At 38.7% G+C, this 14,266-nt stretch overlaps 1 protein-coding gene across 1 annotated transcript; it reads left to right on the forward strand.

The window, feature by feature from the left end:
* The first annotated feature begins 302 nt into the window (after positions 1-302).
* On the forward strand, positions 303-1,716 carry LOC147883897 (small ribosomal subunit protein uS17z-like). Its single transcript, XM_087398318.1, has 6 exons — positions 303-416; positions 499-539; positions 643-743; positions 842-986; positions 1,070-1,159; positions 1,275-1,716. Exons 1-6 carry the CDS (start codon positions 405-407, stop codon positions 1,366-1,368), a joined length of 483 nt encoding a protein of 160 aa, XP_087254444.1. The 5' UTR covers positions 303-404; the 3' UTR covers positions 1,369-1,716.
* Positions 1,717-14,266: the final 12,550 nt, after the last annotated feature.

Below are 14,266 nucleotides of genomic sequence, written 5' to 3' on the forward strand. Positions count from 1 at the left end.
TAGGCCAACAATCCAATGCCAACGAAAATTATCGTGGTAGCATTTAGGAGGCGTGGGGTTGCAAAGTCTCATTGCCAGTGGTGGGTAGGCCAGCAATACAACGCCAACGAAAGTGGTGGTGGTAGGCGGGGGGTTGCAAATTCTCCTTGCTAGAGGCGCTATTGGCCACAAAGCAAGGCCAGGAGTCCAACCTGATGTGGTAGCATTTGGGCAATGTGCACTAGACCTCAGAGGGACAAGAATGGATTGATTCTCTAGAGTCTACACCATGTCAGGGGTTTTGATAAACCACGGCTGGAAGGAACCCTAACTCTGGACGATGGTTAGGCAGAGGCTTCTTGTAGGTGCTCCTGTATATGACAATTCTTTTGCGCAAGACTGCTGGAGCTCGTTGATCGCCAGCTATGGCGGATCAGGTACGCCTTGCCCTTCTCCCTTGCTCTGTTTGACTCTCTCTTTTCTTGTCTACTTTCTCCCATCTATTGTCTCATCTTGCAGACGGAGCGCGCTTTTCTCAAGCAGCCCAAGGTTTTTCTCAGGTTCCTTCGACGCACCTTGCTTGGTTTTTCTCCGTCTTTCCCTGCGTATTGATTTTTTTACGGTGGCTCATGTTGGTTTTTTGACGGTGAATTTGCCTTGCAGCGGGAAGATCTCCGGCAAGGGAAAACCCCCTGGGAAATGTGGCAATCGCTTCTATAAGAATATTGGTTTAGGGTTTAAGACTCCCAGGGAAGCTATGGAAGGTAGGGATTCTCCTATGATGACGCCCTCTATGGTGTCTCACAGCTCCCCCTTATGAAATGCGTCTACTTGAACAGATCACGTTTCTTGATTTTCGCAGGTACTTACATCGACAAGAAGTGCCCTTTTACGGGCAATGTATCGATCAGGGGGCGCATTTTAACCGGGACTGTTTATTGTACGAAAATGACGCGCACAATCACAGTTAGAAGGGACTACTTGCACTTCGTTAAAAAGTATCAGAGGTATTTTCCCTTTTTGCATCGGATGGACCAGGTAGTTTCATGCTTGATGAACTCATCGTCGTCGTCTGTACTTATGCATGCAGATATGAGAAGAGGCACTCCAATCTCTCTGCTCATGTTTCCCCTTGCTTTCGTGTGAAGGAAGGAGACAAAGTCATTGTTGGGCAGTGCCGGTTCGTATTCTACTTTTTCTGGAAAGTTCCAGAAATTTCAAAAGATGTTTTATCCTTAGCGGTTAACCACGCAGTATTTCATATTTTATTGTTTTTTGCTGCCTTCTATCTGCAGGCCGTTATCTAAGACTGTGAGATTCAACGTTCTGAAAGTTATGCCCATGGGATCGGCTGAAGGTGGCGGCAAGAAAGCCTTTACAGGGGCTTAAATGGTTTCCTTTTAATCCCTTAAGTTTTCAAAGGTTTCAAGGTCTGGCTTGTACTAGGTCATCATACTATGCGCCTTTCCACAAAGTCATAGTGTGGTCGGAACAGAATTATTGAATGGTTGAGTCAATCCTAATATCCCCGCTTTGACATCCTCTCTGTATTACTTGAGGGGTGCTCCACGATTTAGTGTATGCAATCTTATGTGTTCGAATCTCTTCAAGGCAATTTAGTCTCTGGATCACCCCATCCATACTTGGGGCTGCTGTTTATTGCTTCTCAATTTTGTAATGACATAGCTTACTTATGATAAGACGTTATTGGGAATTGGAAATTCTGTATTAGTAATCTCTCTCTCTTTCTCTCTCTCTCTCTCTCTCTCTCTCTCCCTCTCCCCTTTTTTTTCAGAGAATCCCAGAAAGTTCTCTTTGTGAGGTTGCTTTTGAACTGCATGAAGAACTGCATGAAGGCTTATATGTACACCTACCTTAGGTGGAGTCTTTCTGTTTTATACACCCATGTTAAGAGCAGCATCAGGCTCAATGAAACACACTATTCTTCAAGGCAGTTAGAGAGCTTGCAATATATAGCAGATTTCTTGAATTCAAGTCCTGTGGTGGTTTTGTGGACTTATGCCTGTCAATATCCACTTTTGTGGGTTTTCTGTCTCAGGACTGAATGGTTACAGCTTTGTTCCATGCTTCATCCTATGATGAGCATCCTTGTCATTTAATGCTTATGCCATGCTTGTAGAAAGGAGTATCTATGCGGAGTTTTCAGTCCATGTTGTGGCCTGCTGATATTGTGAGAAATTCTTTCTCCTAAGTGGTGTGTTGCTATCAGCTAGGTATGGTCCAAGCACGGCTGAGTCTGCCCTTCACCTCTGGAGTGCTGGCAAAAACTTAGTACAAAGATGTGGTAATGGATGCTCGAGTGTGTGTGTGTGTGGATTTGTATGTGACAGCATATGTTTAAATTGTGGTCCACACCCACTTTGGGCGCTAATGATGTCAGTGGGGATGTTGTAGTAGCTAATCCTTGCTATGTGTGATGGAGTTTATGGTTCTCAACCTTATGAGTGACTATCATGAGATTGAAACTGCACTATGTGTTGTGTTTTTAGAGGATGGATTCATCTAGATATATCTCTACATTCCAAGACTTTTTTGCAACAGGTCCCCACAGACACCGTCAGCTGCCTTTCCTGCCTCTTGATCTGCATCTGGCACAAGTCCTAGAGTTTTCTCATTGGAGCAATGAAATACAGGGGTGGGTATATTCTTACCCACTGAAATAAAAGTTGAACTAAGTGAATTAGCAATAGGTCAAACAGGCATTCAAATGAACTGCAATGCATATTTTAGTCCATTATTCTAAATTCTCTGCCCCCAATGTCCAGATGTGTAGTGTTCTTGCAACCCTACTGAGGAGTTTTTTCTTGCCTCAATACGCCCTAAGTGTGATGGATATGTAAAGTCTCATGAAAGCTTGCTTGGAGATGAATGAATAAAAGGGGCTTTTCTTTCCAGTCACTGGGAAGTTGTGTTACTATATTCAGCGGTCCCCTTAGTTCATACATGCAATGAGGGCTTCCTTGTTTTGTTTTGGCTTTCTTCTGAAGTCTCTCTCTCTCTCTCTCTCTCTCTCTCTCTCTCTCTCTCTCTCTCTGTCTCTCTGTTAGCAGAGTCAGTTTCAGGACTGCAATGTAATAGCTCTTTTCAGCCATGCCATCTAACCCTCATTCAATGATCATACAAACACCCCCTTATTTAACCTGTGATATTAAGTAGTACTTCAGTGGCACAATAACCCTTGGGTGAAGCAGGAAGTCCTGTGCTAAGTCCTGCCTGTGCAGGCTTCCTCTTTTTGGGAAAATTTTTGACAGGTCAGTGGTTAATTGCGGGCAATTAAAGCGGATGTCTTAGCGTAAGCTAGGTAAGACAAGGCAATGTGTGCATGGGCTAAATTTGTATGATTAGTCTTACAAAGGTATATGTATACAAAGCCATTCAAGGCACTACCAATGACATTTCTGCAAAAGATGAGAGAAGGTATCTTTCTTGCCTTTCTACTTGCTCCTGACATAGCAGCGCTTGGAATGAAATATGTTCTAATGAAAGTGAGGTTAGGTTGATTGGAACTAAAGTAAGCTTAGAACTTGTTGAAAATAGCAATGTTTTCTAGGTTGGATTGATTGAAAGTAAATTAAGTTTCTAACTTGTTGAAAATAGAAATGTTTTTTGGGAATACAAGGCTGAAGAGAGTTTGTTTGAGTATGCTTGCGCTTTCTAAGTTAGAAATGTATTTTTGCCTCTTTCTAGAAAGGAATACATAAGTGTAAAGGGCCATTTAGCTTTTTATGTTTTAACTAAGAGCGAGAGCAAGAGCGATATTCCAGTTTTTTGGAAGATTTTGTCTTGACATGCTTGTTTATTTTTGCTTGGTCATTGCTTCCTTCTTTTTTCTTGTTTTCTTTATCTTTTGTTTATTTGACGTATCTTACTAAGCATTGGGTTTACCCAAGAGACTTCGTGGGTCTTTAGAAACCTAGTATAGTTGCTTATGCTTGGGCATTGATGACGACATAAGTGTTGCTTTGCTTGTTAAGTATGTCTTCCTTTTGTTTTTCATAAAAGTTTTTGTTTACCTCTTTTTTTTGCTCTTTCATTTTCTCTTTTATTTTCTGTGTAGATTTTTGATCTTTAGAACAAAAAACTAGATTGGGATAGGCAGTTGTCATGTAGAGGAGGTAAATGATAATTGGATGCTTGACAATGATGTGTAGAAGTACAATGTTTGAGAACTTGACTCGAACTTGAGAAGTAGGATTTGTTCTCAAAGTTGAAGGCTAGTATTTGCTCAGTTATTGAAGATAGGATTTGTTCTGCAGTTGAAAGCTAGTATTTGCTCAGTTGTTGACAATAGTGTTGTTGGATTTTTGCAAATCCGTTGTTGTCGATCCCAACATGTTAATGGATTGTCTAGTATTGATCTCCTTTGCGATGTTCGTATTGCTAATGATTTAATTTCTTTTGAAATATTCAAGGATACATCAATGATCGATAACATTTGCATTTGAAATATGTCTGTAACTAGCATATTTTGTATGTAGTCAAGATCATATGAAACTGAGTACTGTTTTTTAAAAGGAGACTTTATACAAGTCTCACAAATCATTCTTGTTTTGTTTTCTTGAGAAATATCATTCTTGTCCTCCTCAGTATACACATTGAGAAAAGTATTTAATAGGTCGTATGGTGCGATCGGAGAATCTAGTATAGATGGTATCGCTCCTAATTTTGAGAAGGAATTTGTGGCAAATTTAACTCTTACCACAATATGCACAATATTTCATTTTTGTTACAAATTTAGAGCACATGTTTTGCCATGCGCATTGATGAATGGCCACATGATGGAATACTGGGGTGGAATCTTCTTTTCTTATTTCGAATACTCTTATGATAAGCACATACTCACTCTTCCGTAAGTGTTCGCTTTATTTCTATGAATGACACGATATAAATTATAAAAGTACCTAGTCTTTAGATGTGCTCATAGATGATTGCTTGTACCAATTGCTTGCAATCCACATGATATTTGAGTAGATGACAAGGTGTGTCAATTGATGATAAGTCACATCTTCACTCTACATTGCAAACAAAACACACTTGAAAATGCATGATAAATCTTCATTTAAGTGTGATATATAATTACGTATTGTTGTTCAAATCTTGCATATAACTACACATTGATGTGGATAGAAAGTTTGGAGTTTATATAACGATATGATCATATAAAGCATGATCATCTTGGCATAAATTTCATAATACATATAACCACATGTTCGTGTAACTACATGTGCATGTGGGGGGAGAGTTGGCACAGTTTCTCTCCAAAAATTATAAGACCGAGGAATGTGCCGTTCCTTGGGATCTTCAAAATTGTATAATGTATTTTGCACATTGCATAATGTGGAGTGTGCCATTTGTTGGGATCTTGCATCTCGTATTTTGTAAATTGCATAATGTATTGTGGATATTGCATAATGTGTCTTTTTTTAAAGAATATTATTGTTGTCTTTATTTTGATAAAGAATGTCACGAGAAATCCCAAATGTACTTGTTTAATGAAGATCCTTGTATGGAATAATGATTACTAGTTACTCACAATACCTGCAATGTAAATTCCTAGAAATGTTATATAATCCAAAATTGCTCAGAAATCTCCTTGCATGAATAATGTATCAAATCTGAAAGGTGAAATACCGAAGCAATTCAAATCTTGAACGGTTAAATCCCAAAGCAATTGTGATATTTAATATGGAATAATGATTACTAGTTACTCACAATACCTGCAATGTAAATTCCTAGAAATGTTATATAATCCAAAATTGCTCAGAAATCTCCTTGCATGAATAATGTATCAAATCTGAAAGGTGAAATACCGAAGCAATTCAAATCTTGAACGGTTAAATCCCAAAGCAATTGTGATATTTAGAAATAGGAGACAATCAAGTATTATACTAAATGTCTCGACAATAGCACATCGGACTAAAGCCCTTGAAATATGACCTTTACTACGGAAGCGATACAAGTTTCCCACTCAGCTTCAAATTGATCGTCAAAGCAACCACAGAGGCTTATTATTATGAAAGTGTTGCGAATCTATGCTAGCGTGGTAGCATGATATTCACTGCTGTTGGAAAGGAGAAGGGTGGTACAATATCATTTTTCACTCTCTTGGCTATCAAGGATTGAAGATCTCGCCTGCGAATCTATGCCAGCGTGGTAGCATGATATCCACTGCTATTGGAAGGGAGAAGGGTGGTACAGTACCGTTTTTAGGGATCTCGTTGCATCAGCTCCATTACAAGACCGCAGTTGTAGCCATCATGAGTTTTTGTGCAACAAATGAGTTGCACAACGTTTGGGTATTGCAAAACTTACCTAAATGGCCACTTCCCTTTTAAAGACCTCACTCTCACTACCTACACAAGAGAATTATTTCATTCCAAATTTCTCTCCTAGGCATTTGACCTTATAAACCGCAGCCCAACCAAGAGAGCCAAGAATCTGAAATTCTTGCATAGCGCTTCCCAGCCTCACCACCCCACTATTGCAAGGATTGCCATCACTACTAGACCATTGCCCCTCGCACTCAAGTTGGATTTTAAATGACTCTGTAGGAGTGATTCCTGTTGTAAAGTTTTTTAATTCCTCTCAAAGCATTTAAGAAAAAGAGTCTCCTATTCTTCTTCAAACCTATGATTTTACCACGCTTTACACAAAGATTGAGTTGGAAGACCTGGAGTTTAGAATTAAAAAGCTAGTGGTTGAAGCTTTCAAGCTGAGATTTGACAAAGATAGATGCAAAGTGCTAAAAGTTGAGAAAACATCCTTATGCTTTGACTTTTTGTGGCTAAAAAATAAAGATCATGACATAGGTTCTAAAAAGAAAAGATACACAAAGGTAGTAAGCGTGGAAGATGTCTGCTCTTGTCAGGTTCCCATTTTGTATCAAGAGAATAATGTTGCCACTACATCATTGGTTTTTCATCCTTTAAGAAAAAGCGAAAATAGTATGGAGTGCTATGACCTATCAGGGCATCACCACCTTTTGGTATGAAAGGTAGAATAAAGCTCTTCCAATCATACATCCTCTCAACCATTGAGCATACTGTTCCTTCCTTATGGCCACTAACTTGCCTCCCACATTTTCTTATCAAGTCATCCATCGTCTCCATGCCCTTGTGTTTTAGTTCTCTTGAAACTGTGCTAAATACCGGATCGATATCCTCATGTGTGTGCCCAACCAACAAAAACCCAACTTCAATCTCATTGAAGATTCTATGAGCGATTAGCATTGAGCAAAATGCAAAGAAGAGTACATTCTTATTCTCTCATCCGCAATTGTTTGCTTGTACTCTCAAAGTTGTAGTAGGCGACCTTTTTCTGCATGTACATTGTGAATTGCCTTCATAACGAATGTTACAACTTGATTACTATCATGTAGATGCAAGGAATCAATCCATATATCTGCAAAAAACTTAAATCCATGCACTAACACTCCACATAGATGTGTCTTTAAAAAGTATTTTCCTTGTAGCTTAGGTGTAGTGTTAGAGAAAGCAAGAGAGATAGAAGAGAGAGAGTGAGAGAGAAAGGAGAGAGAGAGACGCACTGTCGTGGCAGTACGTGCAAGAGAGAGAGAGAGAGAGAGAGAGAGAGAGAGAGGCACGCTGCTGCGGTAGAGAGAGAGAGAGAGAGAGAGGCGCACTATCATGATAGCGCGCGCACGAGAGAGAGAGAGAGAGAGAGAGAGAGAGAGAGTAAATAAAGATGAGAGGAAAGGGAGAGGAGAGGGGAGAGGAAATAAAAAGGAGAGGAAAGAGAGAGAGAGAGAAGAGAAAAAGAGAGGAAGAGGGGAGACGAGAGAAAGAGAAGCGTACTCGTGAGAGAGAGAGAGAGAGAGAGAGAGAGAGAGAGAGAGAGAGAGAGAGAGAATGAGAGGGAGAGAGGAGAAGAGAGATGAAAATTTAGAGAGGGAGGGAGCAAGAGAAAGTACGAGAGAGAGGGATAGAGAGAGTAAGAATGAAAGAGATAGAAAATCTTACCAATGAGGAGGAGATAGGAGTGGGCGACGATCAAGGAGGGATGAAGGAGAGATATTTTGATGGAGGGATGTGGGAGCTACGATCAATGAGGGATAGTAGAGGAGAGATAGTGAAGGAGAATGTAAACGTGTGGAAACTTGTAAACAAAACTATCTACCTTGGTGTGTGATTTAGTGGAAACTTAAACAAACAAAACTATAAACCTTGGTGTTTGAAAAGAGAAACATGTGGAAACTTGAATTACAAATTTCTCGCCTTTTTTAAAACTATGAACCCTTGTGTTTGAAAAGACAAACGTGTGGAAACTTGAAAATTGTGTGAAAAGACAACCTTGTGTTTGAAAAGACAAACGTGTGGAAACTTGAAAAGTATGAAAAGACAAACGTGTGCGAAAAGGCAAACTTGTGGAAACTTAAATTTTAAAATTTTCTTTTTTTTAAAAATTTAAAATGCGTTTCAATTTCATTTTCAATTACTAGTTCAATTTCTTAATTAAAAATTTTAGAATATAGTAGAAAAGAAATATAGAAAGTATAATTTCAAATTTATCACATTTTTGAAAATTTTAAAAGTAGTTTAACTTACATTTGTATATTATTAGTTTAATTTATTTCTTTTTAGGGAGAATTAATAAATTCTTCTACGTAAATATTGAATTTTTTATTTTAAGTCTTATTTTCTTAATTTTACGTTTAGATTTTTATATTTTTTCATAAACTTTTAGTTAAATTAAAATTATTTGTATTTCAAATTTTGTGATTCAAACTAATAAGAATTTACTTTGTCAAAATTTAAACTTCTTATGAATGTCAATTTTAAATTCTTATTAGTTTTAAGTTAGATTAATTTGAATTAAAAAAGGGTTTGGGGGTTTGGGGATTGGGGGTTTAGGGTTTGGGAGTTAGGGCTTAGGGTTTAGGGTTAGGGGTTTACAATTTAGGGTTTGGGTTTGGGGTTAGTGTTTAGGGGGTTAGTATTTGGGGGTTAGGGTTTAGGTTTTGGGGTTCAGGGTTTAGGGATTAGGGTTTAGGGTTTGGGTTTAGGGTTTAGGGTTTGGGGGTTTGGGTTTAGGGTTTAGGGTTTGGGGGCTTGGGTTTCGAGTTTGGGAGTTTGAGGGTTTGGGTTCAGGGTTTGGGGGTTAGGGTTTGGGGTTTGGGAGGTTGGGTTTAGGGTTTAGGGTTTGGGGGTTTGGGTTTAGAGGTTTGGGTTTAGGGTTTAGGGTTTGGGGGTTAGGTTTTAGGGTTTGGGTTTAGGGTTTGGGGGTTAGGGTTTAGGGTTTGGGAGTTTGAGTTTAGCATTTAGGGTGTAGGGTTTGGAGTTTAGGGTTTAGGGTTTAAAGTTTGGGGGTTTGGGTTTGAGGTTTAGGGTTTAGGCATTAAGTTTTAGGATTTGAGGGTTTGGGGGTTAGGGTTTAGGGTTTGGAGTCAATTTAAAATTTTAGTTTTTATTATTTTTCATAAAGTAAATTTAAATTTATTAAGATTTTAACTTCTTATTAATGTGAATGTTAAATTCTTAGGAGTTGTAAGTAAATTAGTTTTTGTAAATAAGAATTTTATCTTTTTTAAACTCGCAACTTGAGTATATTAAAAAGAATAATGGAAAATAGATTATTTCTTGCTTTTAGCTCGCAACCTAAGCATATTAAAAAGAACAATGGAAAAGAAATTATTTCTTGCTTTTCTTCGCTTCGACGGTTGGTGTAGTTTAGATTAGCATAGCTTAGTTTGTCCTTAGAGGAGAGAACTCCAAAAAAACCAATCAAAGCTATACTCAAATTTTCTCAACTAGTTTCTAAAGGGAGTCAGTCCATTCGTTCACATTCGGTTTCACACTCACAACAACCCTACCATTTAAGCAACGATCAAGGTTTTAAAACTTTCCAGATGATTGGAAGTTGTATCAGTGGACAAGACAGATTATAGTTGAATTAGTTATGGGACTGGACAGAGCAGATTATATTTGTACCAGTTGTGGGAGTTGGCAGAGCATATTGCACTTATATCAGACAGACTTCACATTTATATTCGATTGTACTTTATTTCATTTTACACTATCCACGAGGTCATTGTAAATCCTTATTTTTTTTCACATTTTATGCATGTATCTAAGCCTTGTAAAGCCTTTTAGGCTATTCCCAAAGCATGAAATTGACACTTATATGATTGGGAAGAATGAAAACTTGAGGTGTATTAATGGGACTCATTGTACTTTTGATTTATCAAAGTAATTGTAGTTTTCGTGCAAAAGTATTATATTTTTTGTACCTAAAATTTTTGTTGTGCTTTAATATAGGATGGATCTTGAGGCTACAACATTTGTCAATGGTATGACACTGTAATACAATGGAAGAATTTATGTCCCAAAGGACTTCACAAACTGGACCATTGTTGACACAACAAAGAAAGCATACTGAGCAAAGGAAATCTCGTTCTAGTGATGACAAAGAGAGAGTTGGAGAAAGATGAGTAGGCATCAGATGTATCTTTCTCAAAGAGCAATTTGATTCAAGGGGACACCTTACTAGGAATAAAAATTGAAAAAGATAGCAATACAATGATGATTTACACAAAGTCAAGAATAAGCAGCATATTTTTTCTTCTTTCAAAGAAAGATGCAATGCACTCTGTGATGCCGCCGCCAAAAGCACCTAGATTTCCTGAATTGGTTCCTGCATTGGAAATCCTCCAACATGTGTGGGAGGAATTTCCCATTGAGGAAGCAAGAAAAATGCAGTCAAAGATAATCTTTGAATACTTTCAGGGTGTCATTGAACAAGGTTCAACTTCATTGGAGATACCTAAGGTGCAAGAATTTACACATGAGAAAGGAAGTGATGAGACACACCATGTAGACCTGGTTCATGGTAATATTAACAAATGAGAGAGGAACTGGAGTGGAAGAGACATAACACATTGCACCGTTGGATGAGGGTTTTGTACACGTGGATGCTTACAAGGGATCTACATCTGAGACAGGAATTGAATTGGGTGAGACACGACATGCATTAGATGATACAAGACATGTACATGCATCTTAGACAGGAATTGAATTGGCTAAGACACGACATGCATCAGATGAGATAGGACATGCACATGCATCTCTCGTTCATGGTATTACTCACTTAGATGGTGTAACTCATGAAGTTGATGGAATAATAGAACAAGTGCAGCCCTTGAGTATACTTAAAGTTGAGGCAATAGAAGAAGAAGTAGGGCGATCTAAAGCGGTTCACATAGAGCCCCTAAAAAATAAACCCCGATGTCAAATGCAAAAGGTGAGTACTTCACGAGCTACAGTTCCAAGTCCTATAACTCGAAAAAGAGGTCGTTCATATACAAAGAAAGGGCAAAGAAGAGAAGAGGAAGAACACGAAGAGGATGCGAAGGGTCTTGAAATGGAGTCAGATTCATAGGCGAAAATGTTATCAATGAAGAACCTAAATCTTCGCTTGAATGAGACTATGATAGATGAGGATCCAGGATATATATGGGGCCAGAAGACTCAAGTTATACATGCTTCAACGGTGGTCAAAGCAAGCATCTTCACTAACAATAGGAGCTTAGATATTGTCTATGCTAAAAATTTTTTTCATTTTTTGATTGATGGAAAAAAACCAGTTGTTTGTAATTTGGTACTCCATCCAAGGGCATTTGGGCTAGTTAAAGGAGATTCTAGTCAATCCATCAATTTCTTTTAGCCTATAGATTTTGAGATGCAATTCACTAAGTTCCTCGAAAAACAAGTTCCCTCACTTCAAGAAGGACAAAGTTCAGTGAATGATCCAGAATGACATATAAAGGATGTGAAGAGAAATTTCTTAGCTCATTGCACATTTGAGGCAATAGATGGTCAGCACTATGCCTATGCTTGTTTGTAATGAGCGTTCTAGAGAGGCATACAACAAAGGAGAAATTACCTATCAAACCTTCGTGAGCGTGCCTCAATTCCACTACTATTATGCATGCATTTGTATCTTCAAGAACAAGAAAAAATATTTGATTGAGTCAGAAAGACTTAATCATGACATTCATGCACTACGAAAGATCACCTCCACTTCAGAGATGTTGCTTAAAGCTAGTACCATATGGAGAACTTTTCATTCTCCTGTGACCACTCTCAAAAGAACTGCAACTAAAGTGGAAGCAGATAATCTTGTTGACTTATACACATGTGAGTGACATTGTACCAAGGGGAAAGCAGGAAAGAATAGAGGTGATTACAAGCTTTAAGACAGTAAGGGATAGGTATCAAGACTACACAAGCATACTTTTCCATAGTGATGAAGTTTTTCATCAGATAAAAGATGTTTGTCTTGCATGTGAGAAGGGAGATGTCACATATGAGGCTCCATCATTGATTAAAGACAACGGAAAGAAGATTGAGAAAAAAGAGATGACGGCTCGGATGTGGAGGCCTCTAAGAAACTTGCCAGATAGGCTAAACAGAAGGCTTGGGCACATAAATGGATGAAGGTAGAAGATGATGGATCTGAAATTACTCCTTCTATGGCAAGTGACATTCCGAAAAATGTGTATGCATATGCACAAAAAGTCATCAATAAGCACACTCTCAAAAAAGCAAAAACTTTGAACAAGGACTTTTTTTTCATACATGAGATCATTTCAGAGTTTGCAAAGACTGTTGAGTGCAAGGGAGTTTCATTGAATGATTTCTTGTCTGATGACACTGCTTTTCTTTGTCTTATGAAATATCACTGGATGACATTCGTTAACTCCTTGACAGAATATTACATACCACCATTGGTAGAGTGGGACTATGTAACATAGTCATAATGGAAAGGAAAGTTGAAGAGGGCTCCCCCTGTGGGGCCCATAACTAGAGAGAGTGGGTTTGTTGTCTGTAAGCATTGTGGAGAGCATCCTGAGTGTGTTGCCACATGCAGTGCATTTATTTACTACTGCCTTCCCCTTGATCGTGAAAAAACAAGCAGATGTGCAATTCATATGGGTATACATAATCATCCAGTGGAGCTTGGAGCATCAAGACTACAAACCAAGAAAGTAGAAGAGAAGGTAATGATGCGTGCAAAGCCAGCCCCATATGCCTCGTGCAAAAACATAGAGATGGGAGTGGCTCGAGAGTTGTTGATGGATAGGTTGCTTGTTGAGGAGGGTGTTCAAAATGAAGGATTGGATGAGACAAAGCTACATGAGGTTCTTGAAAGACTCGCTCCATTGTGTCACCGAAGACACCTTCAAAGGTCTGTTCAATGTAAAAGAAAAGAATCTATCTTACTTGATGGGGGTTCGATGCACAAGTAAATCAAACTACCCACAAGCCTTCTGTACTTCGCTTCGTCCACCAATGGTGATGAATCCTCGTTTGAGAGCTTCACATCAACCTCCATAGGGGTGCCAATTGTCTTGCACTCAGCCATGCCAAATACCTTCAGTATCTCTCTAGCATACTTCAGCTGTGAGATGAAGATTTGTTTTAGCTCTTGCCAAACTTCAATCCCCAAACAAAAATGCATCCATCCAAGGTGTGTCATTTCAAACTCTTATCTTTTCTTCGCGGTTCCCTATTATGACAAGGTCATCCACATAAAGGACCACGATCATACACCTGCCTCCTTCACTGAAGATATACAAATTTGCATCATATGGGCTCCTCCTAATCCCATTTTGTAGAAAGTAGGCATCAATCCATTGGTACCATGCTCGAGGGGCCTGTTTCAGCCCGTAAAGTACCTTCTTCAGTTTACAGACTTTACCTTCTGAACTGGGGATCTCAAAACCTGGTGGTTGTTCCACGTATACCTCCTCCTTGAGATCTCCATTCAAAAAGGTGGACTTTACATCCATTTGAAACATGTGCCAACTTCCCTGGGCTGCTAAATCCAAAACACTGCGAATTGTGGTTAGTCGAGTTGTGGGAGCAAAAGTATCCTAAAATAGACCCTCAAAGCATGGTGCCTAGAAGACTCCAAGTTGTTTACTCATTATGAGGGGGACAGCTGGAAGATCATGACAGCTGGATTGCTTGAGTTTAAAGGCAAGAATGTGACTGAAGTGGGTGGTGCCATGAGTGACCTATAGGCCAATAATAGTAGAACGATACCCCAACTAAAAGCCGATAACCTCACTGTTTGCTATAAACTGTTAATTTCCTAATATTAAGAGCTAAAATAGTGATTATCACAACTAAATCTTGGAAGGTCAAATTGATATCTACCAAGAGATTTCTGATGTGATGTATTGCATACATATGAAGCTCTCTTCAAACAAAAAGTCCTGATTGAAGAACTATTCAAATTTCATTAG

This window comes from Dipteris shenzhenensis, chromosome 27 (genome assembly GCF_047967505.1).
Source record: "Dipteris shenzhenensis isolate YYH24624 ecotype China chromosome 27, Dip_SZ_1.0, whole genome shotgun sequence".
NCBI lineage: Eukaryota > Viridiplantae > Streptophyta > Polypodiopsida > Gleicheniales > Dipteridaceae > Dipteris > Dipteris shenzhenensis.

Excerpts from the sequence above, each read along its gene's own strand:
- LOC147883897 (XM_087398318.1), top strand. Across the intron at positions 540-642 it reads CAGCCCAAGGTTTTTCTCAG|CGGGAAGATCTCCGGCAAGG; the intron begins GTTCCTTCGACG and ends TTTGCCTTGCAG. Across the intron at positions 744-841 it reads TCCCAGGGAAGCTATGGAAG|GTACTTACATCGACAAGAAG; the intron begins GTAGGGATTCTC and ends TGATTTTCGCAG.